General features: G+C 46.4%; 1 protein-coding gene across 2 annotated transcripts in view; it reads right to left on the bottom strand.

Annotated features, from left to right (window-relative positions):
* Positions 1 to 25,830, bottom strand: part of LOC138431404 (steryl-sulfatase) — a 157,989-nt gene that overhangs the window by 35,519 nt on the left and 96,640 nt on the right. For both annotated transcript variants that reach the window (XM_069573503.2, XM_069573502.2), the window contains one exon: positions 10,022 to 10,159. In XM_069573503.2, coding sequence (XP_069429604.1) covers positions 10,022 to 10,159 — 138 coding nt within the window. The remainder of the gene's footprint in view (positions 1 to 10,021; positions 10,160 to 25,830) is intronic.

The raw sequence follows: 25,830 nt of genomic DNA, 5'->3' as shown, positions 1-25,830 counted from the left end.
AGGGTTGACACGTGTTCTCTCTCAAGAGCTGGGCGGGAGGTGGGAGGGGGGGTGGGGGGGCGGCATTATTTCACGGAGTGTCGGAGCTTTGCCCAAGTTCTCAGAAGCTCAGAAACAGCAGGGCCAGACTCCAGCGAATGAGGATGGCTTTATTTCAGGAAATCCTGATCTAGCAAATCAGCCATCAGACCGCACCTGGCTCAACTGCCATAGTCTGCTGAACATGGCTCTTCTTCTTTTTTTAAAAAAATAATCGGAATATAGTTGATTTACAATGTTGTATTAGTTTCAGGCATACGACAAAGTGATTCGGTTATGCATAACCCAGTATAAACATTATACTTGCAATCTTTACAAAGATCAGCCCTCCATCTACACGTTAGATCTCATTTCCCACGATCTTCTTGGAAACGTGACATCCTCGTTGACCCCAGCTATCTTCACTGTGCCTCTGTGCTAAGTCACTCTAGTTGTGTCTGACTCCTTGCGACCCCATGCACTGTAGCCCACAAGGCTCCTCTGCCCATGGGATTCTCCAGGCGAGAATAATGGAGAGGACTGCCACTTAGGATCTTCCCGATCCAGGGACTGAACTCACGTTGATGTTCAGTCACTAAGTTGTGTCCATCTCTGCGACCCCATGGACCGCAGCATGCCAGGCTCCCCTGTCCTTTGCCATCTCCTGGGGCTTGCTCAAATTCATGTTCACTGAGTCAGGGATGGCATCCAACCATCTCCTCCTCAGGCATGCCCTTTCTCCTCTTGCCTTCAATCTTTCCCAGCATCAGCGTGTTTCCCAATGAGTTGGCTCTTTGCATCAGGTGGCCAAAGTCTTGGAGCTTCAGCTTCTGCATCTGTCCTTCCAGTGAGTACTCAGGATTGATTTCCTTTGGGATTGACTGGTTTGATCTTGCAGTCCAAGTGGGCCTCGGGAAAGAACTGCTATGAACAGAGCTAGTGGACGTGCTGGAATTCCAGCAGAACTGGGTTTTTCTCAGCATCCATTTCTACAGACCACGTTCTTCCCTGGACCGTCTTCTCTCCTGGTTATCTCTCATCTCCCTGCCACTCTCTCTGTTGTCTCTTTTGTTGGATCACCTACCCTCTCCCCTTCTATATTCAACACATCTTCTTATTCCAAATGACCCCCCATACACCTCTTCAGACAACAACCCAATACGGGTCTCTGCTCAGGAGTCCCAATTCCTCAAGGGAACCTCTACCTACCCAATCACACCAGCCACAAACCATAATGATGGTTTGATGGCTGATGATGGTTGATGTCTTCTTCTTCCTCAAACCCCATATCCAATCCGTTGCCAATATCAATGGATTTTTTCCAACACAATCACGATCTTCCGTTTCTTTCTTCACTGAGTTAAACCATTGATCCTATCGTTTCCCTGGTATCTCAGTTGGTAAAGAATCCACCTGCAATGCGGGAGACCTGGGTTCGATCCCTGGGTCGGGAAGATTCCCCTGGAGAAGGAAAGGCTACCCACTCCAGTATTCTTGGGCTTCCCTGGTGGCTCAGCTGGTAGAGACTCTGCCTGCAATGCGGGAGACCTGGGTTCGATCCCTGGGTTGGGAAGATCCCCTGGAGAAGGGAAAGGCTACCCACTCCAGTATTCTGGCCTGGAGATTTCCGTGGACTGTATAGTCCCTGGGGTCGCAAAGAGTCGGATGTGACTGACCGACTTTCACTTTCACTGATCCTTGAAACCCAAGCTCAAGTGGTTTTTTTTTTTTTTCCACTTACATATTGACTCAAAAATCACTCCTTTTAAAATATTTACTTATTTATTTGACCACACCAGATCTTAGTTGCAGCATGCAACCTCTTTAGTTTCGACATGTGGGGTCTAGTTCTCTGACCAGGGATTGAACCCAAGCCCCCTGCATTGGGAGCTCAGAGTCTTAGCCACTGGACCAGCAGGGAAGTCCCTGAAAAAACCATTTCCTACAACATGTCAGGCACTGTTCTCGGTTCTGGGGATACAGGTGATGTGGGTAGAATGCATCTAGCAACAGCGGTCTTGCACTCTGGTCTTGCACTATTACGTAACCGTCAACCCTGCCCTCACTAAGGGCACTTAGGAGCCACTCTGCACACACAGCCTTTCAAATCATCGTGACAATGCTCTACGACGCTCCTACAAGGACAATCCTATCATTCCAGTTCTAAAGACAGGGAACCGAGTCTCTGCCCAGGAGTCCTAATTCCTCAAGGAATTTAGCCTCTGTCCACCCAGTCAGACCAGCCAAAAGCATGAGATGTTTTGTATTATTCCTCAATTCATCCTTATTGTCACTCCTTCAGCACTCCCTTATACCAGATTTGGGTGAGAGTGTTGACCTCCAATTTTAACTACTACTCAAATGGAATTACCTGCATACATACATACATAAATATACATATATATACATACATATACATACATACATACATATACACATACATATATACATGTATATATACACACACATTTACTTTGTTTCTTTCCATCCATTCATCCATCTATATCTATCCATCCATCTATATTTATCTGTCCATTCATTGATCTATATCTGCCTATCTATCCACATCTATCATCTATCATCTATCTATATCTATCCATCCATCTATATCTATCCATCCATCTATAGGTATCTATCCATGCATTGATCTGTATCCACCTATCAGTCCATATCTATTTATCTATTATCTATCTATATCTACCCATTCATCTATCCATCCATCTATATCTATCTACCCATTCATCGATCCCTATCTACCTACCCATATCTGTCTATTATCTTTCTATCTATATCTACCCATCCATCGATATCTGTCTATCCATCCGTCCATCTATATCTATGCATTCATCCACCCATCTATATTCAACTATGCATCCGTGCCGCCGCTGCTGCTGCTAAGTCGCTTCAGTCGTGTCCGACTCTGTGCGACCCCATGGACGGCAGCCCGCCAGGCTCCCCCCGTCCCTGGGATTCTCCAGGCAAGAACACTGGAGTGGGTTGCCATTTCCTTCTCCAATGCATGAAAGTGAAAAGTCAAAGTGAAGTTGCTCAGTCGTCCAACTCTTGGCAACCCCGTGGACTGCAGCCCGCCAGGCTCCTCTGTCCATGGGATCTGCCAGGCGAGAGTGCTGGAGTGGGGCGCATATGCATCTATTTATCTACCTACACATCCATTTATCTCTTCATCCTATTGGATGCATTAATGGAGATGTACGATACCTCTCCTCAGATACATCACACAATAGCTCTTGCATACAATTTCACCTCCAGCAACACTGAGCTGCCTTTTTGCTCCCCAGGAGCATCTCATTTCTGCCTGGAATGAACTTTCCACCTCTCCTCCCTGCCAGCCAGCACTTCCACACACCAGCCTGCAAAAGGCCAACATCTCCTGGGAGGTTCTCTCAATTCCCAGGTTGGGTGAGCAACCTCCACTGGCCCCTTCTCAGAAGTTCCTGTCTAGTTTGTTATCTGACACCATGTCCTTTGAGCTCCATCTCAGCAGAAGAATAGGAGTTACTAGCGGTCAGAGACCCTGTATTCATTGCCACGATGCTTTAGAAGAGACCCCGTGCCTGGCGTACTGTGTAGACTCAATAAATGCACGCTTGTCAGTGGAATTGAACCAAAGGATTGAACTGCTAAGCAGGGATAACATATGAGCTTCTTTCAAACAGGAAAAGCCCAGTGAACTCCTAGTACACAAGTCCCGCCAGTAGCGAGGCCGGCCAGCACTGCTCACTCTCAGGAAGCTGATGAAACTATTTCCCAAAATCTAAATGGGGCTTCCCTGGTGGCTCAGACAGTAAAGACTCCACCTGCAATGCAGGAAACCCAGGCTCAATTCCTGGGTGGGGAAGACCCCCTGGAGGAGGGCAATGGCAACCCACTCCAGTATTCTTGCCTGGAGAATCCCATGGACAGAGGAGCCTGGCGGGCTACAGTCCATGGGCTGAATGATGAACGTGAACGTAACCACCTCCCAATAAACTACCAGAGCTTCTTGCTCTTATTTCTTTTTTCCCAATGAAAGTATCCATTGCTCTGAAAGCTGTCTGACTGTATGAGGCAAGGAGAAGCCAAACTCAGAAGCGACCTGGACTCCAGCCCATCAGCTCCTTATAGAACGTGCACTTCAAGGCCCAGCGACTGCAGGAGCTTCCATCCAGGACCCAGGAAATTTGGAAAGCCTCCTTTCTTGCACATGCAGGAAAACATGATTTTCAGGCCCCACCCCTGGCAACCAATGTTTCTGCAGACGTTATCTACACACAGGGTTAACTTATCCACTCCACTGGCATTTATTACCTGCCTTTAGGCAGAGTAGAAGGGAGCTGGGGGTTGACGGGGGAGCCGCCTGCTGGGTGACCTTGCCTTTGGAGAGGAACAAAACTGAAGCCAGGTTCAGGAATATAATGCTCTCAATCCAAGACTTTGGGGAATTTTCAGCTATGAGGAATTAACTGGAAACACTAAACTCTAAGAGAATCTTCGGTTATTCTGGTCCCAGCTAAGGGAGGGTATCTTAGGGAAAAGGTGAAAATGAGTTTACAAATATGATGTGTTGGGGAGGGTGGGAAGTAAAGGGAACCCTTCTGCACTGTTGGTGGGAATATAAGTTGGTGCAGCACTGTGGAAAATAGCATTCAGTTCAGTCCAGTTCAGTCGCTCAGTCATGTCTGACTCTTTGCAAACCCATGGATAGCAGCACGCCAGGCTTCCCTGTCCATCACCAACTCCCAGAGTTTGCTCAAACTCTTGTCCATGGAGTTGGGGATGCCATCCAACCATCTCATCCTCTGGCGACCCCCTGTCCTCCCGCCTTGGAGGTTCCTTAAAAACTAAAAATAGATCTGTCCTAGCATCCAGCAAGCCAACTCCTGCGCATACATCCAGAGAAAACTAAAGATATACGCACCCCTATGTTCACAGCAGCACTATTCACAATAGCTAAGACATGGAGACAACCTAAGTATGCATTGACAGGTGAGTGGATAAACAAAATATACATACGTACAATGGAATATTATTCAGCCGTGCAAAAGAATGAGATGATGCCAGTTGCACCAACTTGGATTGACCTAGAGATGATCATATTAACTGAAGTAAGCCAGACAAAAACAAACAAAATATGATATTACTTACATATGGAATTAAAATTAGGGTACAAATGAACTTTTCTATGAAACAGAAATAGACTCACAGACATATTAGAAGAAAAGAAAAGAAACTTATGTTTGCCAAAGAGGGAAGGTGGGGAGGAACAAATTACGAGTTTGGGATTAACAGGCACACACTGCTGCTGCTAAGTCACTTCAGTTGTGTCTGACTCTGTGCGACCCCATAGACGGCAGCCCACCAGCCTCCCCCGTCCCTGGGATTCTCCAGGCAAGAACACTGGAGAGGGTTGCCATTTCCTTCTCCAATGCATGAAAGTGAAAAGTGAAAGTGAAGTCACTCAGTCATGTCCAACTCTTAGCGACCCCATGGACTGCAGCCTATCAGGCTCCTCCGTCCATGGGATTTTCCAGGCAAGAGTACTGGAGTGGGGTGCCATTGCCTTCTCCTACTATATATAAAACAGATAATCAACAAGGGCCTACTATATAGGTCAAGAGACTCCACTCAATAGTCTTCAATAATCTATAAGGGAAAACAATCTGAAACAAAATATATATATATACATGTGTATAACTGAATCACTTTGCTGTACACTTGAAACTAACAGAAGATTGTAAACCAATTATGTGCGTGCTCAGCCGCTTTGTCGTGGCCGACCCTTTGTGACCCTGTGGACTGTAGCCCGCCAGGCTCCTGTGTCCATGGGATTTCCCAGGCAAGAATATTGGAGTGGGTTGCCATGCCCTCCTCCACTAATCCAACTATATTTCAATTTTACAAAAGAATGACAGGGAAAACTAGTAGTGTCACTATCCCTTCAAACCCAGAATATTAATTTTTAAAAATGCAGACTACAGCAGAATCTTGTGTTCCTCTAATTAAGAGGGATTTGCTGTTGAACTCTGGTAAAGTGATTTGATCACAGCCATTCTATCACGGTGGACCAGTGAGACACACCTGACTGGGGAATACCAGGGGATCACTGAGCTTAAACAGTACAGATCTTTCTGAGCAGTTCTGATTCAGATGTGACATCGGTATTGTTCAGAAGAGGATGCTCTTTTGATCGATGAGTTTAAATGGCGTGATTCCCCTGTGTTTGCACAAATCATAGGAATGCATGTGAATTCACAGCTTTAGAAAACAAGCTGCCTTGACCTTGAGAAGTCGTTAAGAACAAGCTATCTGAATCTTCTGAAGTTGTTTTGGCCATTCCCCATAGCTAGAAGGGAGTCACATCTTTTATTTATTTATTTTGTTGACAGCACGATATACTAACAGTGTTTCAGTGTGAACTTGATTTCAGCTCAACTTGACAAAGGGATAATGCTTTGCGATAGAGTAGCGACCGAGGTACTAGTACAGCATCACACATGCTTTCTAGGAGTCAAGAAAAGCATTTCTAACACACCTGACATGCTGAACACTGGAGAGGATGTGGATGAACAGAACCCTCTTGCCCTGTTGGTGGAAATGTAAGTTGATGACTGCCACTATGGAGAAGAGTATGAAGATTCCTTAAAAAATTAGGAATAGAACTACCTTAACGACCCAACAGTGTCCCTACTGGACATATACCCTGAGAAAACCATAATTGAAAAAGACGCACGTAACCCCAATGTCAAGAGTCCCTTGGACTCCAAGGAGATCAAACCATTCAATCCTAAAGGAAAGCAAGCCTGCACATTCATTGGAAGAACTGATGCTGGAGCGTCAAGACTTTGGCCACCTGAGGCAAAGAGCTGACTCATTGGAAAAGACCCTGATGCTGGTAAGGATTGAAGGCAGGAGGAGAAGGGGACGACAGAGGATGAGATGGCTAGATGGCACCACCGACTCAATGGACATGAGTTTGAGAAAGCTCTGGGAGATAGTGAAGGACAGGTAAGCCCGGCGCTCCGTGGTCCATGGGGTCGCAAAGAGTTGGACACGACTCAGCAGCTGAACGACAAGTACGATGTTCGCTGCAGCACGTTTTACGATAGCTACGACGCGGAAACAACCTAGATGTCCACCCACAGATGAATGGACACAGAAGCTATGGTACACATACACAGTGGAATGTTGCTCAGCTATAAAACAAGAATGCATTTGAGTCGGCCTAATGAGGTGGATGAACCTAGAGCCTACTATATGCAGAGAAGTACAACAGAAAGAAAAAGACAAGTATACTAACGTATGTAGACAGAATCAATTGCACGCATCTCACACGCTAGTAAAAGAATGCTCAAAATTCTCCAAGCCACGCTTCAGCAATACGTGAACCGTGAAATTCCAGGTGTTCAAGCTGGTTTTAGAAAAGGCAGAGGAACCAGAGATCAAATTGCCAACATCCACTGGATCATGGAAAAAGCAAGAGAGTTCCAGAAAAACATCTATTTCTGCTTTATTCACTACGCCAAAGCCTTTGACTCTGTGGATCACAATCAACTGTGGAAAATTCTGAAAGAGATGGGAATACCAGACCACCTGACCTGCCTCTTGAAAAACCTGTATGCAGATCAGGAAGCAACAGTGAGAACTGGACATGGAACAACAGACTGGTTCCAAATAGGAAAAGGAGTATGTCAAGGCTGTATACTGTCACCCTGCTTATTTAACTTCTATGCAGAGTGCATCATGAGAAACACTGGGCTGGAAGAAGCACAAGCTGGAATCAAGATTGCCAGGAGAAATATCAATAACCTCAGATATGCAGATGACACCACCCTTATGGCAGAAAGTGAAGAGGAACTAAAAAGCCTCTTGATGAAAGTGAAAGTGGAGAGTGAAAAAGCTGGCTTAAAGCTCAACATTCAGAAAACGAAGATCATGGCATCTGGTCCCATCATTTCATGGGAAATAGATGGGGAAACAGTGGAAACAGTGTCAGACTTTATTTTGGGGGGCTCCAAAATCACTGCAGATGGTGACTGCAGCCATGAAATTAAAAGACGCTTACTCCTTGGAAGAAAAGTTATGACCAACCTATACAGCATATTAAAAAGCAGAGACATTACTTCGTCAACAAAGCAACAAAGGCCCGTCTAGTCAAGGCTATGGTTTTTCCAGTGGTCATGTATAGATGTGAGAGTTGGACTGTGAAGAAAGCTGAGCATCGAAGAATTGATGCTTTTGGACTGTGGTGTTGGAGAAGACTCTTGAGAGTCCCTAGGACTGCAAGGAGATCCAACCATTCCATCCTAAAGGACATCAGTCCTGGGTGTTCACTGGAAGGACTGATGTTGAAGCTGAAACTCCAATAGTTTGGCCACCTGATGTGAAGGGCTGACTCACTGGAAAAGACCCTGATGCTGGGAAAGACTGAAGGCAGGAGAAGAAGGGGATGACAGAGGACGAGATGGTTGGGGCATCACTGAGTCAATGGACACGGGTTTGGGTGGACTCCAGGAGTTGGTGATGGACAGGAGGCCTGGCGCGCTGCGGTTCACGGGGTCGCAGAGAGTCGGACACGACTAAGCGACTGAACTGAACTGATGGAATGAACCTATCTGCAGAGCAGCAATAGGGAACAGACTTGTGGACACGGTGGGGGAAGGAAAGGGTGGGAAGATTTGCGAGAATAGCATAGAAACATATACACTACCATGTTTAAAATAGATGAGAACGTGCTGTGTGAGTCACGGAGCTCAACCCAGGGCTCTGTGACAACCGAGAGGGGTGGATGGGGTGGGAGGGAGGTTCAAGAGGGAGGGGATGTCTGTATACCTGTGGCTGACTCACGTTGATGCAGGGCAGAAAGCAACACAGTACTGTAAGGCAATTATCCTCCAGTTAAAAAACAAAACAGGGAGCGGCAGTGAGCATGCTTTGTAGATTGTATGGAAACTGCAAGCCAGCAGGCATCTTTCAGACCTTTGACGCTCTCTGACCCAGCCTCACCATCCTCTTGCATTTTTGAAGACTCAGCTATCACCACGAAATCCCACTACACCCTCCTCCTTCCCTGCTCCATCCGGCTTTCCCAGAGTCATCAGCTGGGGGTCCTCTGTCCCCAAACTGGGGCTCCATCCCACCGTGTATGTGGCTTTTGTAAATAATGTATCGCCTGCTCGCCACTTCTATTACTGTGATTTATGTACACATTTCAGCCACAGCCGCTAAGCTGCTCTGGAACCTAAAGGACCCTCTTCGGGGGAATGAATGGATGGTGGGAATGTGGGGTGAGGCGGGTCAGCTAGTACATGAAATTCAGTCTCTGACTGCATCTCAAGAGAGGCTACCATCTATGAAATAACAAAACCAACTTTCTGCACACAGCCCATACCCTCATGGAAATAGGGAAAAAGCACCTCATCTTCTTATATAGGAATACAAGCCTTCCAGCTTCTTGCCACTTGAAAATAAGAGTGAATGCAGGAGGACTGGGTGAATCATTTTACTGAAGAGTTCCTGGAGGGCTTTGCTGGTGGTCCAGGGACTAAGAAAGTGTGCTGCCAAAGCAGGGGGCCCCGGTTTGATTCCTGGTCAGAGCAATAGATCCCACATGTCACATCTAAGAGATCACGTGAAACAGTGAAAGCGTTGGTCACTCAGGCGTGTGCGACTCTTTGCAACCCCATGGAGTGTAGCCCGCCAGGCTCCTCTGTCTGTGGGATTTCTCCAGGCAAGAAGATAGGGGTGGGTTGCCATTTCCACCTCCAGGGGATCTTTCCCACCCAAGAATCGAATCCGCCTCCCCTGTGTCTCCAGGTTGGCAGATGGATTCTTTACCACTGACCCACCTGGAGAGCCCAAATACATAAATAAATGTGCATATTTAAAAAAAAAAAAAAAGAACAGGACTAAGGTCCTCCAAGGTCCGGAAGAAGGTGAGCACGGGCTGAGCCGGGGGGCCCAGGGCTGACACCACGGGCACTGCCCACCGGAACACATTTTTTACCTTTGTAGATGCCGTTACTGCCTCCTTGAACTTCCCCTTTGACGGTCACCTCCTCTACGTGAGCTCCTTGGTCGGAGGAGAAGTACACCAGGGTGTTATTGGCCAGTTTCAGCTCGTCGAGGACATCCAAGATCTGCCCTAAAGGGGAGGAAACACTCAAGGTTAAAAAAGCACGATGTTTATAAAAGAGACAGAGGCGATTTGCCCTTGTGCACTTGTCTGGAAATTGGTGATGCTGAGGAGGAAACACTCTTGCATCCTGAGCCCTCCCGCCCACACGGATTCTAATCCAGGATGCGCCATAATCAGAAGGACCCACAGTGGCTGGGCACTTGGCAGAGACAAGGAGAAAGGTTAGTCGTGGAATTAAGTAGCATCTATAAGCATCATCTGAACCTCTAGGCATCATGGGCAATCCTGCAGGGAGACTCGATAAAGCATTCTAGAGGAACGAGGCTCACAGACTATGAGCCCTTTGGAGGAAGATGCTAGCAGACAGAGGGAAGATTATTGCAGTCATCAGCTGGCCTTGGTCTTGAGGTCATTAAAACAGTCTAGTAGATGCCATCTGTATGTGTTAATATACGATCATTGTTTTTCTCCTTTGAACTTACTTCACTCTGTATGAAAGACTCTGGGTTCATGCACATCACTACAAATGACCCGATCTTGTTCCCTTTTTATGGCTGAGTAATATTCCACTGTGTATATGTAACACAACTTCTTAATCCATTTGCCTACAGGAGTCGGATGAGGGGGTAGGGATGAGGTTCGAGAGGGAGGGGATAATATATATACCTACAGCTGACATGTTGTACAGCATAAACTAACTCATCACTGTAAAGCAATTATTCTGCAGTTAAAGAAAAAGAAGTCTACTAGCTTTCCTCGTCATCTGGGAAAAAACTAAACCATCAGGGCTCCTCTTATATGAGGAAGCATCTCTATAAATACTTTTTGATGAAGGACCTTTCTAATAGTTACCATAGATACCCCGGTCTGAAACTGCCCATCATGAAAAATCTATTTTCCTCACACTTTTCTTTTCCTCATCTTTTTTTCCCCAAACAGCATGTTCTAGACTAATCCTGACATATTATTGTTGTTGTTTACTCACTAAGTGGTGCCTGACTCTTTGTGTTCCCATGGACTGTAGCCCACCAGGCTCCTCTGTCCATGGGATTCTCCAGGCAAGAACACTGTAGTGGGTTGCCCTTCCCTTCTCCACAGGATCTTCCCCACCTGGGGATCAAACCCGGGCCTCCTGCATTACAGGCAGATCCTCTACTGTCTGAGCCACCAGGAAAGTCTAGGAAGTGGCTGACCCAAAAGAAAGAGTGAAGTCTGATTCCAAAGCCCAGACTCTCAAAGCCAGCACAGCTGGCTGATGAACAGACCCATGCATGGCATGGCATGATAGCTCTTCTCTCCATCGCAGTCGTCCCGGAAGACGGGACGTGAGTACAGAGCATGGATGACCCTACACCAGACACGACTTCATCAACTGGTAAAGGCAGGCCCAGGACACGTGGCGCTTGACTGCACTTTTCTCTCTTTATACCTCAAATTTTTCATAAGATAAAAAAAAAAAAAAAACAACAGAAGCGAGCTGAAGATGGAAGAATGGGCTGAAACACAGCCTCTCTGATTAGGAAGCTCTCATCTGGGCTTCCCTCATAAGTCAGTTGGTAAAGAATCCGCCTGCAACGTGGGAGACGTGGGTTCCATCCCTGCATTGGGAAGATCCCCTGGAGAAGGGAAAGGCTACCCACTCTGGTATTTTGGCCTGGAGAATACTATGGACTGTAGAGTCCATGGGGGCCGCAGAGAGTCGGACACAACTGAGCGACTTTCACTCAACTCACTCCTCTACTCTCAAATCAGAAGAAAATGATGGTCAGACTACAAGTATCTAATTTATAATTTCCACAGAGATGCCTTATAGTCCCACGGTGCTAGCTTCATTTGGCCAGTGCATACAATTAGTTATACTCTGAAGTATTAAAGGGTCTGAGTTGGTTTTCTGAGGTCTGCTAAGAGCTTTAAATGCTTCTCAAGTGGCTCAGCTGTAAAGAATCTGCCTGCCGATGTAGGAGACGCGGGTTTGATCCTTGGGTCGGGAAGACCCCCTGGAGAAGGAAATGGCAACCCACTCCAGTATTTTGGCCTCGAGAATCCCACAGAGGAGCCTGGCAGGCTGCAGTCCATGGGGTCGCAAAGAGTCAGACAGGACTTAGGAACTAAACAGCAAGCACAAAGAGTATTTAGACTTTACCTCTGCCTCTTCCATTTGCACCCAACAAGCTTACAAGAAAGCCTATGGGCTCCTTCCCTCAGTGCCCACGGGGGGTTCAAACTGTACCAGCTCCTACCTACATGCAGGAACCCACATCTAGGAGCCAGCTTCTACCCCCCGACGACAGCTTATTTGTCTCCTTTTCCCCATCTCCTGAAAGCCATCTTCACAGCAGCCTAGCAGCTACCCTGCTCTGTCCAGAAAGTCTTGTCACGTGGGAGTTACAACCCTTTCCATATCATCTTGGTGTGGCTCAAGGATCATTCATCTTTACGGGGGACCCACATTTTGGGGTGAGGACCAATTCGTTGGTGTAGGATAATCACAACCAGAACTCTACAAGCACACCAGGTGTCCTTGGCATCAGAAGTAACAACTGAAGCGGCTTCCCTGGTGGTCCAGGGCCTAAGTGACTCAGTGGTGAAGAATCCGCCTGCAGGAGATGCAGGTTTGATCCCTGGGTCGGGAAGATCCCCTGGAGGAAGGGAATGGCAACCCACTGCAGGATTCTTGCCTGGAGAATCCCCATGGATAGAGGAGCCTGGCGGGCTGCAGTCCATGGAGCTGCAAAGGAGTCAGACACGACTGAGTGACTAAACCACCACAACCCAGTGGCCGACCCTCCACGCTCCCAGTGCAGGGGGCCCGGGGTCCATCCCTGATGAGGGAACTGGAGCCCACTGGCCGCAGCTGAGAGTTCAGAGGTCACAACTGGAGACACCATGTGCCACGGTGAACATCGGTCATCCTGTGTGACCTCGTGTGTGGGAACTAAGATCCTACTCAGCCAAATAAATAAATATCAAATTAAAAAAGACAATAACCAAATATGGGTAATTGGCCACATAAATAAATATTAAATTAAAAAAGATAATAACCAGATATGGGTAATTGGCCAAATGAATATTTTTTAAAAAGACAAAATTAAAAATTAAAAAAATAAAATAAAAAAGACAACAACTGAATATTGGTAATCGGCCAAATAAATAAATGTTTTAAAAAGACAATAACTGAATATGGGTGATCCTATCCAGCAGACAGATCACACACCCCATGGAGTCAGGCCCTCCACCCCGGGGACTGCACCCTGACTGATTTCCTCCAAAAAGGGAGGGGTATAAAAAGATACAGAGTCCACCCTCTCCGGAGGTGCAGACATGATTTCCAATGCAAAAGCAACATCCGATTCATCTGTCACCAGACATATTCTTGCTATCTGATTGCAACGCCACAGGCTAGAGGACGTTCAGTCTCTCTCAGCGTTTCATTCGGTACGATAAACATTCCTGGAAGCCATGCCGTGGAGATGAATGTCGTCCTCAGGATCAGGGGATAAGATGCTCAGGACTGTTTCAGCGAGTTGTCTCCCACGATCAATCATCGCCAGCCAGACGTTTATTAGGCTGTGCTTTGGTTCAGCTCCACAAACCACCTGTGTGCCCAGGATTGGGGTAATTGGACTCTGACACTAATTTAAGGCTTATCACTTCAAGAATAGTAATTAGTTTAATGAGTTGGCACAGGAAGGAGCAACAAGGCAGAGATGTAACCCCCACATAGACTCTGACGGAGAAGGAAATGGCAACCCGCTCCAGTATTCTTGCCTGGAGAAACCCATGGACAGAGGAGCCTGGTGGGCTGCTGTCCATAGGGGTCACTCAGAGTCGGACACAACTGAAGCGACTTAGCATGCATGCATGCACTGGAGAAGGAAATGGCACCCCACTCCAGTGTTCTTGCCTGGAGAATCCCAGGGACGGAGGAGCCTGGTGGGCTGCCATCCATGGGGTCGCACAGAGTCGGACACAACTGAAGCGACTCAGCCGCAGCAGCATACACTCTGAAGGAAGAGGGCCCCTTTGGGGGCCTTCCCTGGTGGCTCGTGGGGAAAGAATCTGCTGGTCAGTGCCTTTGATCCGTGGTCTGGGATCAAACTTGGGCTTGATCTCTGGTTCGGGAAGATCCCGCATGCCAAGGGGCAACAAAGACCATGTGCCACAATCCTGAGCCTGCACCCTAAAACCCTGGAGCTGCAACTCTTGCAGCCCACGTGCTCTGCAGCCCCTGCTCTGAAACTAGAGAAGCCCCGCAATGAGAAGCCCACAGCCCACAGCTTGAGAGCAGCCCCCGTCCCTGCAACTAGAGAAAAGCTCGTGCAGCCACGAAGACCCAGCCCAGTCAAAAATAAAAAGAACTGCAAGGAGAATGTATGAAAAAAAATTTACCAAAAAAAAAAAAAAAACAAACACAAATGCCCCTTTGGGTGCATATAAAAATTTCTAAGTGTGAATAAAAAGACACAGATCAGGGTTTCACTTCCTTGTGCTGTAATTTGGTATTTGCAAAAGGGCATACAGCCATGCACCTCTGTTTCAAACGAAAGTATTCTTGAATATACCTATATAGAAGTACCTTAGCATAAAGGAAAATGCTATGAAGAAATATCTTTCTGAAAAAATGTGGCTTCTGTGGCAATTTCTATGAAAACAACAAAAATATTTAGAGCTTGTTTATTTATAGTTGCCAAAACCTTGGAAGTAACCGAGATGTCTTCCAGCACTTTGGTAGGTGAATGGATAAACTAAACTGTGGTCCAGCCACTCAATGTGATATTATTCACCGATACAAGGAAATGAGTTGTCAAGCCATGAAAAGCCATGGAAGAAAGCGGAACGCACATGACTATCACAGGAGAGCTGCGTTCCAGCGATGGGTCGGAAAGATCTCCTGGAGAAGGAAACGGCAACCCACTCCAGTATTCTTGCCTGGAGAATCCCATGGACAGAGGTGCCTGGCGGGCTGCAGTCCGTGGGGTCACAAAGAGTCAGAAACACCTGAACAACTAGCGCACACACACACACACACACAGAGGTGAAAGAAGGCAATCTGAAAAGGCTGCACACTGCATGACTCAACTCTGTGACACGCCGGAAGACGCAAAACCGTGCAGACAGTACAAAGATCACATGTGTAAGAATTAAGGATTTTAAAATTAAAAAAATTAGAAACTGAAAAAAAAAAAAAACAAAGATCAGTGCTCGCCAGGGGCCGGGGATGAGGGAGGGATGAACAGGGCCGACAAGTATCTATCGTATTCAGTTGAGTTCAGTCGCTCAGTCGTGTCTGACTCTTTGCCACCCCATGAACCACAGCACGCTAGGCCTCCCTGTCCAACACCAACTCCCAGAGTCCAGCCAAACTCACGTCCATCGAGTCAGTGATGCCATCCAGCCATCTCATCCTCTGTCGTCCCCTTCTCCTCCTGCCCCCAATCCCTCCCAGCACCAGAGTCTTTTCCAATGAGTCAGCTCATCAGGTGGCCAAAGTACTGGAGTTTCAGCTTCAACATCAGTCCTTCCAGTGAACACCCAGGACTGATGTCCTTTAGGATGGACTGCTTGGATCTCCTTGCAGTCCAAGGGACTCTCAAGACCTTCTCCAACACCACAGTTCAAAAGCACCAATTCTCGGTGCTTAGCTTTCTTTATGGTCCAACTCTTACTTCCATACATGACCACTGGAAAAACCATAGCCTTGACTAGACGGACCTTTGTTGGCAAAGTAATGTTTCAGCTTTTTAATATGCTGTTTAGGTTGGTCATAACTTTTCTTCCAAGGAGTAAGCATCTTTTAATTTCATGGCTGCAACTATTGTGTATGATACTGTAATGATTACACATTTGCCCTAACCCATAGACAGTCCATTGGAAAAGACCCCAGTGCCAGGAAAGGTTGAGGGCAGGAGGAGAAGGGGATGACAGAGGATGAGATGGTTGGATGGCATCACCGATTCGATGGACATGAGTTTGAGCAAGCTCCAGGGGTTGGTGATGGACAGGGAGGCCTGGCGTGCTGCAGTCTATGGGGTCAAAAAGAGCTGGACACGACTGAGAGACGGGGTCAAAAAGAGCTGGACACGACTGAGCGACTAATAAAAGGCAAAAATCCAATAGTGAACTGTAACGACAACCATGCATTTTAACTGATATTAATGGGGTTGCAAACAGTCGGACAGAACTGAGCAACTAAACTGAATGGAATGTATCAATATTGGCTCATCAAAAGCAACACACACACACTGTGCTAAGGTGGTCTAATGTTTGGACTTTTGCCTTGCAATGCAGGGGGGTGTGGGTTCAATCCCTGGTTGGGGAGCTAAGATTCTACAAAAAGACAAATGAACGAAAAAAGAAAAAAAAAAAACAGAAGCAATAGCATAACAAATTCGATAAGGACTTCAGAAATGGTCCGCATCAAGAAAAAAAAAAGAGAGAGAGAGAGAGAGAGAAAATACAGCAAGTCGTGTGCAGAAGCAATGAATATAGAAAAATCCTCTGTACTTTCTGCTCTGTTTTCCTGTAAACTTAAAACTGCTATACAAAGAAACATAGTCTACTGGGAATTGCAGTCCCGGGATTAGGACCTTATGTTTTCACTGTTGAGGGACCGGGTTTGATCCCTTCCTGGAGAAGGAAATGGCAACCCACGCCAACATTTTCGCCTGGAGAATTTCATGGACAGGGGAGCCTGGCGGGCTACAGCCCATGGGGTTACAAAGAGTCAGACACGACTGAGCAAGTAACACTGGGGGATCTGGGATCTGGCAAGCTGCTTGGCTTGTTTAAAAAAAAAAAAGTAAAAAGACACAATATTACAATAAGCAAACATCTCTTTAAATTGTCTGCTAATTTTTAAAAGATGCCTTTCAAATGCCCCGTTGGTTCCCACACATCGTCCTCCCGCATTCAACTCGTGTTGACGAAAAGCCTACTGAAAAAGGGATAAAAACGAGAGCATGCAGAGGGGTCGGGGATGGTGGACATTTGATCCCAGATCCCCCTGGTTGATCGCTGCCTTTCAAGGCAGCTACATCCCCCCGTGACAGTTTTCCCTGCAGGCTGTTTTCAAATCCAGACAACCCAGCAGCCACAGAATCCTTCTATTAAAATATATCTCACATCGTCCCTCATCTTCACACCCCTCCCTAGATATCTCCTCCAAATTCCAACATTTTCAAACAACCAGGATAAGCTATTTCCTTTGCCCCCACCCATTCCTTCAAACCATCGCCTAGGGTGATAACTTGATCATTTTCATCGAAAGGACCGTATACCACTGGACTGGGATTAAGAATCCCAGAGAATCTAGCTGATGCTCCCACGCATGGATACCAGAAAAAGCGTCACATTTCTGATTCTCTTTCAGTTCTTTTTCCCCCTGAGAGAGGCACCCTCGTATCTCATACTATTTGGGTCTTAAACGCCAGAATCTCATCCGAAAAGCCCATTAGCCGTTAGATGTTTCATGACATTGATCCTATAAAGGTCTAACATATTTCTCGTCTAAAAACTTCTGCAGTGAAATCTCCTGTGGGAACAAACGCCGCTGTATTTTTCTTGCTTTCAGAACCACATGCTGCAAGTCAGAGGTCCGCAAATATTATCTTTCAGAGGTTCTCAGGTATAATGACAGCAATTTATATCGGATGATCGTTCTGAATTACCGGTGGAGGGCTGCAGGGTAGTGTATAAACGAAATGTTTTATTTCCAAAGCTTCCCCACATTCTTCCTGAAAATGAAACAAATATAGAAAGCAAGCCATTTTCAAGAGCACTTTGTTATCTAACCGGAGACAGCAAGATTGAGTGTGTCGGTGGGAGGGCGGGTGGGGAATGAGGGCTTGCTGTCAAGGGTTCGGTCATTTTAAAGCAGAAATCTGGGAGGTGTGAAAATGACGATCCCTTCCTCCCACAGGTGTGAATGCAGGTTGAAAGAAGCCTGCGTTCTGGAGAATTTGTCCCTTCCACTGATTCATGCCACAAGCAAGAATCATGCCACATGCCACTGTGACAGGCAAAGTGAGACAGAAGGTTTTTCCAGTCCTCAGCCGGAATCCTAGGTCTTGCCTGAGACGGAGTTGCCGTCACGGGGAATTAACTGTTCAGGGTCTGGCTCCCAGGTCCCAAGTCCTGGGTCCCTGGTTTGCTCACTGCGGTTCTTGACCTCTGAGTGGGTGCACGCATGCTAAGACAGAGTTGCCGTCATGGGGAATTAACTGTTCAGGGTCTGGCTCCCAGGTCACAAGTCCTGGGTCCCTGGTTTGCTCACTGCGGTTCTTGACCTCTGAGTGGGTGCACGCATGCTAAGTCGCTTCAGTCGTGTCTGACTCTGTGACCTCATGGGCTGCAGCCCTCCAGACTCCTCTGTCCATGGGATTCTCCAGGCAGGAACACTGGAGCGGGTGGCCGTGCCCTCCTCCAGGAGATCTTCCCGACCCAGGGATCGAACCCAGGGTCTTCCTGCATTGGCAGGTGGGTTCTTTACCACTAGCGCCCCCCGGGAAGCACCTCCAAGTTGGAGGTCATAACATATAACGGTAGAGGGTTGCCATGAGTGATGACACAGACCTGCATCGCAAACCCTTAGCCCTGGACTATGAGCACTCAGTGCAGCTTAGCTCTTCTTATAGAGGAGTTAAAAATCAGAGTTAAGCCATCAGCTTGTCTGACATCAAAACTACAACGAGGTACTACCTCCCACAGGCCAGAATGGCCATCATTAAAAAGTCTACACATGTTAGAGGGGTTGTGGAGAAATGGGAACCCTTCAACACAGCTGGTGGGAATGTAAGTTGGAGCAGGACAGTACGGAGGTTCCTTTAAAAACTAAAAATAGAGCTACCGTATGATCCTGCAATCAGATGCCTGGGCATATATCCAGAGAAAACCATAATTCAAAAACATACATCCACCCCAATGCTCACAGCAGCAATATTTACAATAACCAAGACTTGGAAGCAACCTACCCGTCCAGGGAGAGAGGAATGGACAAAGAAGACGAGCCACATATACAAAGTGGAATATTACTCAGCCCTAAAAAAGAACGGAATAAGGCCACCTGCAGCAACATGAAAGGACCTCGAGCTTGTGAAACCGAGTGAAGTTAAAGAGAGAAAGACAGACATCATACGATATCGCTTTATGTGGAATCCAAAAAATGATGCAAATTAATTCATTCATAAAACAGAAACAGACTCACAGACATAGAAAACCCACTTGTAGCTAGCAAAGGGTCGGGAGAAGGGATAAATTATGAATTTGAAATGAAAAGATATACACTAGTTTACATAAAGCAGATAAACCACAAGGACCTACTGTATAGCACAGGGAACTATATTCAATATCTGATAACAATCTGTAACAGGAAAGAATCTGAAGAAGTCGTGTGTCTATATAAAACTGAATCACTTTGCTGTATACCTGAAACATTGTAAATCAACAATACGTCATTAAAAAAATTTTTTTAAATCAACTTGTCTAAGGGAAGATTTGCGATTTCAGTAAATCTGGCTTTTCTCTTATTTCCTATAAGGTAGGTGCATCCAGGCAAAATATGGAAACAAAAACACCATGACGTCGTTATTCACCCTTCTGGAAACACCGAGCTCATTAAGGAAAGGGACTATCTCCTGAAGCAGACACCCACCATGAATAATTAAGAAAGAATTTCCGCCTACTCAGTGTAATTCAGGGAACATAGGCAATGCTAAAAAATTCCCCTAAAAGTATTTCACTAAGTCCTTTCTGTGATCAACAGGTGAATGATGGAACCCAAATGTTCGGGAAGAGGGTAGGATCTGAAGACAAATGAGAGAGCATCTATTAATAACTGCAGCAGCTGGTGGTGGCTATGACTCTCTGCAGGGCTTAGGGAAACACTAGGTGGTATTGGGAGCAAGCTTCACCCTATGTTCTGATGCGCCCCTGAATCAGTTACCGGGAGAGACAAATTATGCTGTCATTGACCCTACAAAGGCAATTCTCTGTTAGCTTACGTGGGATTAGAAGCATAGCCAACAGGGCTATCTTTGTCAACGTACTGACGTTGTGCGCCTGCTCAGCTGCGTCCAATGCTTTGCAGCTAGCCCTGTAGGCCAGCAGGCTCCTCTGTCCATTGTCCAGGCAAGAAGACTGCAGTTTGGGTTGCCAATTTCTCCTCCAGGGGATCTTCCTGACCCAGGGATCCAACCGTCGTCTTCTGCATCGGCAGGCAGACTTCTTACCACTGAGCTACCTGAGAAGACCATTATGATGTTGTTCTTGCTGTTCAGTCGCTCAGTCGTGTCCAACTCTTTGCAACCCCATGGACCGCAGCACACCAGGCTTCCCTGTCCATCACCAACTCCCGGAGCTTGCTCAAACTCACGTCCGTCGAGTTGGTGATGCCATCCAACCATCTCATCCTCTGTCACCCCCTTCTCCTGCCTTCAATCTTTCCCAGCATCAAGGTCTTTTTCAAATGTTCTTCACATCAGGTGGCCCAAGTATTGGAGTTTCACTTTCGGCATCTGTCCTTCCCATGAATATTCAGGGTCGATTGCCTTTATGATTGACTGGTTTCATCTCCTTGCAGTCCAAGGCACTGGCAAGAGTCTTCTCCAGCACCACAGTTTGAAGGCATCAGTTCTTTGGTGCTCACCCTTTTTTACAGTCCAGCTCTCACATCCATACATGACTACTGGAAAGACCATAGCTGTGACTAGATGGACCTTTGCTGGCAACGTAATGTCTCTGCTTTTTAATATGCTTTCTAGGCTGGTCATAGCTTTGACTAAATACAATAAAGAGATAATTAGGATGATCAGGGTAACTAAGAAGCATGAAGCTGCGAGATGGAAATGTTGTTTTCTCTGAACGATCCTTTCCTGACGTGGCTTCACTTCACTTCTTGGGTTCCTTCCTGTCTGACTCCACGCTGCCTCCAGGAAACTCATCCTTACTCTGTGTTGCCACTGGTTGCTATGAGTACACGGTGATCTCCCATCTGAAGCCCATCTCTGCCCTCATCGCAGCTCTGCTGTGAGACGGATTTCCTCCTCTAGTGTTTGTTCTCTACCACCTGGGATGCTTCCAAGGCTCTGCTTAACCATCTTTTCCGATTAACAATAAATTGTGTTTTCCCACCCCCCGCCCCCGCCCAGGGTGTTGCATGGGATGGAAATGATTTGAATAACTCCAACCAGTCCTCATTCTCAGCGAGCACAGCTGTGCTTTCGCGCATGTACACAATAGCAGCATTACCGCGTGTGTTCAGTTGCATCGCACGTGTGAGTCTGGGTGGGGGGGGGGGATCAAAGCCAACGTGCCTGCAGGTCGGAGGAAGGCTCTGCAGTCAGTGTCTGTGGTCGTCGCGTCCCCAGGAGGATAAGCATCACAGAGAACTGGTTGACCTGGGCAGCGGGCGCTCAGACAGCAGGCAATCGTTTCAAAGGGCAGCTCTCGGAGGGAGCACAGGTCTCCCCGCTCTTGAGGTAGCTACGCCTGTGTATCTGCTGGTCTTCACTGGGCTGCAGAGAAGAAAGCCTGCATCTCATTTGCTCTGTGCAAAAGGCCATCGGTTGAACTTGCTAGGGGAGGTTGTCCTGGCTTTGTGATGGAGACTGACATTGCCCACTGGTCCAGGGGGTTCTTTCTATGGTCCAAGCCAGCGCAGAGCTCTAGAAAGGGGTCAGCCAGAACTTCTCCAGCGATGGGAGAGATGACCGTTACACTTCCCACCTGAACAGGGCTGTGAGCAGTGCATGTCCAGAGGCGATGGACAGTGAATGACCAAGGAAACCAAGCTCTTCAGAAGGCTCTTTTTTTATGATGCCCTTCACACTAGCCCTATTCATTTTCTTTTCAATCTTTAAACGGTTTTATTTTGCACTGTTGTTCAGTCGCTAAGTTGTGTAGAACTCTTTGAAACCCCCGTGGACTGCAGCACGCCAGGCTTCCCTGTCCTTCACTATCTTTCAGAGGTTGTTCAAACTCACGTTCGCTGAGTCAGTGATGCCATCCAACCACCTCATCCTCAGCTGTCCCCTCCTCCCGCCTTCAATCTTTCCCAGCATCAGGGTCTTTTCCAATGAGTCAGCTCTTCACCTCAGGTGGCCAAAGGATTGGAGCATTTGGGGCATAGTCAGTTCAAGCATTGGAGAAGGAAATGGCAACCCACTCCAGTGCTGTTGTCTGGAGAATCCCAGGGACAGGGGAGCCTCATGGGCTGCTATCTATGGGGTCGCACAGAGTCAGATATGACTGAAGCGACTTTGCAGCAGCAGCAGCAGCAGCAGTTAACAATGTTGTGACTGTTTCAGGTGAAGAGTCAAGGGACTCAACAATATATATATAACATGTATCCATTCTCCCCTAAACCCTCCTTTCATCCAGGTTGCCACATAACATTGACCTACTCATTTTTTAAATCTCAGGACTAGGTTTTTTTTTTTTCCTTTGGCATTGGATTGGACATTCTATAAAGCTGAGGATACAAAATGGAAAATGATGCTTCTGTCTGCAGACACCTTTACATTATTCACAGACTCAACTCCTCACCATTCAAATTCAAACCTGGACATGCTGGGACTTTCCTGGTAGTTCAGTGGCTAAGATACCACACTCCCAATGCAGGGGGCCTGGGTTCGATTCCTGGACAGGGAACTAGATCATACATGCCAGAACCAAAGACCCTGCATGCTACAAAAGAGTCTGCATGCCTTAACAAAAGGCCCTGCATGTTACAACTAAGACGTGGTGCAGTCAAATAAATACGTATTAAAAAAAAGTGGATACATTGACTACCACCCCACCAAGCTCCTCTCTTATGTCCAAGTGACCTCCAGCTTGCTGCCTGCAGTTCCTGAAATGTCCATCTAACTCTGGGGTGACATGCTGACTTCATGGGGAGAGCTCAAGCTCTTAGAAGCAATTCAGTTCTGTCCGTAAGATCCTGAACAGCAAAGCCACAGGCAGAAGGGCTCTGTGGGGAATGTGAAGTCCAGGGTGAACATTTCAAATAGAAGATGAAATAGCAACTGTGATGTAAAAACCCACAAGATGGTCCAAACACCTGTCTCCTTTTCCATCATGGACTTTTTTTTTTTTCCCATCCATGACTTTTCTACTCAATATAATGTGGGTAAATGTACATTTTAAGCAAACATGCTTCACCCATCTGTGAAAGGGAGAGTAATAATAATAGCAATAGTAGTAATAAAGACAATAATAGCAGCTAGCATTTACTGAGTACTTGTTGCATACCTGGCACTGTGCTGACTCTTCTAAGTATGTAACTTTATTTCATCTGATAATTCAACTCATTCAAGCAGGTGTTAACACATCACATAGGAGGATTTTTTTTTTTAACGTTTTTACTGAATTTGTTACACTGTTGCTTCTGTCTAAAGGATTGGTTTTTTGGCCTCAAAGTCTGTCTGATCCTAGCTCCCTGACCAGGAATTGAACCCCCACCCGGGGCATTAGAAGGCAAAAATCTTAACCACTGAAACCCCCCAGGGGAAGTCCACAGGCATGGGAATTATTGCTTTTGACTTTTTAACAACCCCTAATTGTGTGCCATGACTCAAAAGCAACAAGTATTCAAATCTGCTCCTCACCCCTAATTTTGATCTCACCTTTCAAATATAGACACTGGTCCTGCGTGGAATACCATTTAAACGTTGCTTTAACTCCATCTCTCAAATCCTAATTTGTCTTTTCTTGCTATGCCCAGATATGTTTAATTAGCAGATTAAATGTGCTAATCGGAAGAGGCTGAGGGAGAAGGCAGTGATATACAAAACACCCCTGAAATATCCAACATGGACATCCTATTGTTTTCTGCATCTGTTTAATTTTTCCTTTCCTTTTTTTTTTTTTCAGTTGGCAGATAATTGCTTTACAGTGTTGTTGTACAGGTGTCAGCTGCACAACAAGGTGAATGCGCCATATATAGACACATCCCCCCTCCCTTGTTAGTCTCCCCCCGACGCCCCCATCCCAACTCTCCAGATCATCACAGAGCGCCGGGCGGAGTTCCCTGTGCTGTAGAGCAGCCTCCACCCAGCTCCCTGTCTTACGCACGGTCGTGCACAGATGTCAGGGCTACTCTCTCGAATCGTCCCACCCTCTCCTTCCCCCGCCATATCCACAGTCTGTGTCCTACATCTCTTGTCTCTGTCCTGCCCTGGAAATAGGCTCATCAGTATCATTTCCCTAAATTCCATATACGTGTGTGTGTGAGTTAACATACGGTATTTGCTCTTCTCTTGCGGACGTCTTTTACTCTGTACGACAGACTCTAGATCCATCCACATCCCTACAATGGACTCAAATCCTTTTCCTTTACATGGCTGAGTCATATTCCACTCTCTATACGTACCACAACTTCTTTATCCATTCATCTCTCCATGGACATGAAGGCCGCCTCCATGTCCTGGACACTGCAAAGAATACATCTCTAGAGGGTGTGAGACAAAGTCAAGAATGCAGGGATGGATGAACTCCTAGGATACGGGAGCTGGAGGAAAATTGTTGGAGGCCATTGGTCCAAAGAGTCTTGTCTTATAGATAAGCCGCAGCTGGAGAGGAGACAACGTCTACTTTCTCAAATAATTCAACAAACTAGAAACCTTTTCTGGCTTCAGAGAAGCAGTGTAGCCTACTGGCGCCTGGGCAGTCTTACACAAGTCACTGAGCCTCTCCAAACTTCACTTCCTCACCCACAGGATGATAAAAATCTCTTAGAACACCATTGTGAGATCGCCACTAAACTATCCATGTGAGGTGTTAGATAAGTGGGTGCTGCTGTTGCTGCCAAGTCACTTCAGTCGTGTCCAACTCTGTGTGAACCCATAGACAGCAGCCCACCAGGCTCCCCTGTCCCTGGGATTCTCCAGGCAAGAACGCTGGAGTGGGTTGCCATTGCCTTCTCCAATGTACGAAAGGGAAAAGTGAAAGCGAAGTCGCTCAGTCGTGTCTAGCATATACTAATTTTAGATTTTAGCTACTGTGAGTCAATAAACATTTACTATTCTTCTTGTGATAGCTGTTGTGGTTCTGCAGCCAGAAATTTTATTAATCCTGTTTGACTCAACTGGGCAACTTGATTCCTCGATAATTTATGGTGTTATCTTCTTTAGGGAAATGATTTTGTGGAAGAGTGTGAAAACATACTCATTTTAATTTGAGATGTAAATTCAAGGTAAAATAATATCCATCCTGGGCTCAAGAACATAAAAATTAAGCTTTGGGCTTTGAAAAAAAATGGTAACGAGATTACAGAGTTTATGAAACCCAGAGGTTAACGATTTATAGGATAAATTAATTTGGAGAATGAAAATCAATATTCTACATAGTGAATTTCTAACTACACCTTATGGCCGAAACTCTGGATGAACAGACTTCAACTGTTCCTGTCCCAGGGCTCTGTCCCCGTCCTAACTGCCTGACTCTGCACTGTCGGCATGTCTAACCTGAGGCTGCAAAAACTGATCTTCTGCAGAAGATTACTATCTTGTCACAAATACTGGAAACTCACACAGGAAGGGAAGATAATCGGAAAACGTTTAAATTTTGTATATAAAACTTATGTTTTACATATATATATATATTATATATGTGCTTGCTTGCATGCATGCTAAGTCGCTTCAGTCGTGTCCGACTCTTTGCGACCCTATCGACTGTAGCCCACC

This window comes from Ovis canadensis, chromosome X, assembly GCF_042477335.2.
Source record: "Ovis canadensis isolate MfBH-ARS-UI-01 breed Bighorn chromosome X, ARS-UI_OviCan_v2, whole genome shotgun sequence".
In the NCBI taxonomy this organism is placed as follows: domain Eukaryota; kingdom Metazoa; phylum Chordata; class Mammalia; order Artiodactyla; family Bovidae; genus Ovis; species Ovis canadensis.
The sequence above is the reverse complement of the archived record's forward strand: the minus strand, read 5'-3'. Positions and strand labels throughout refer to the sequence as shown.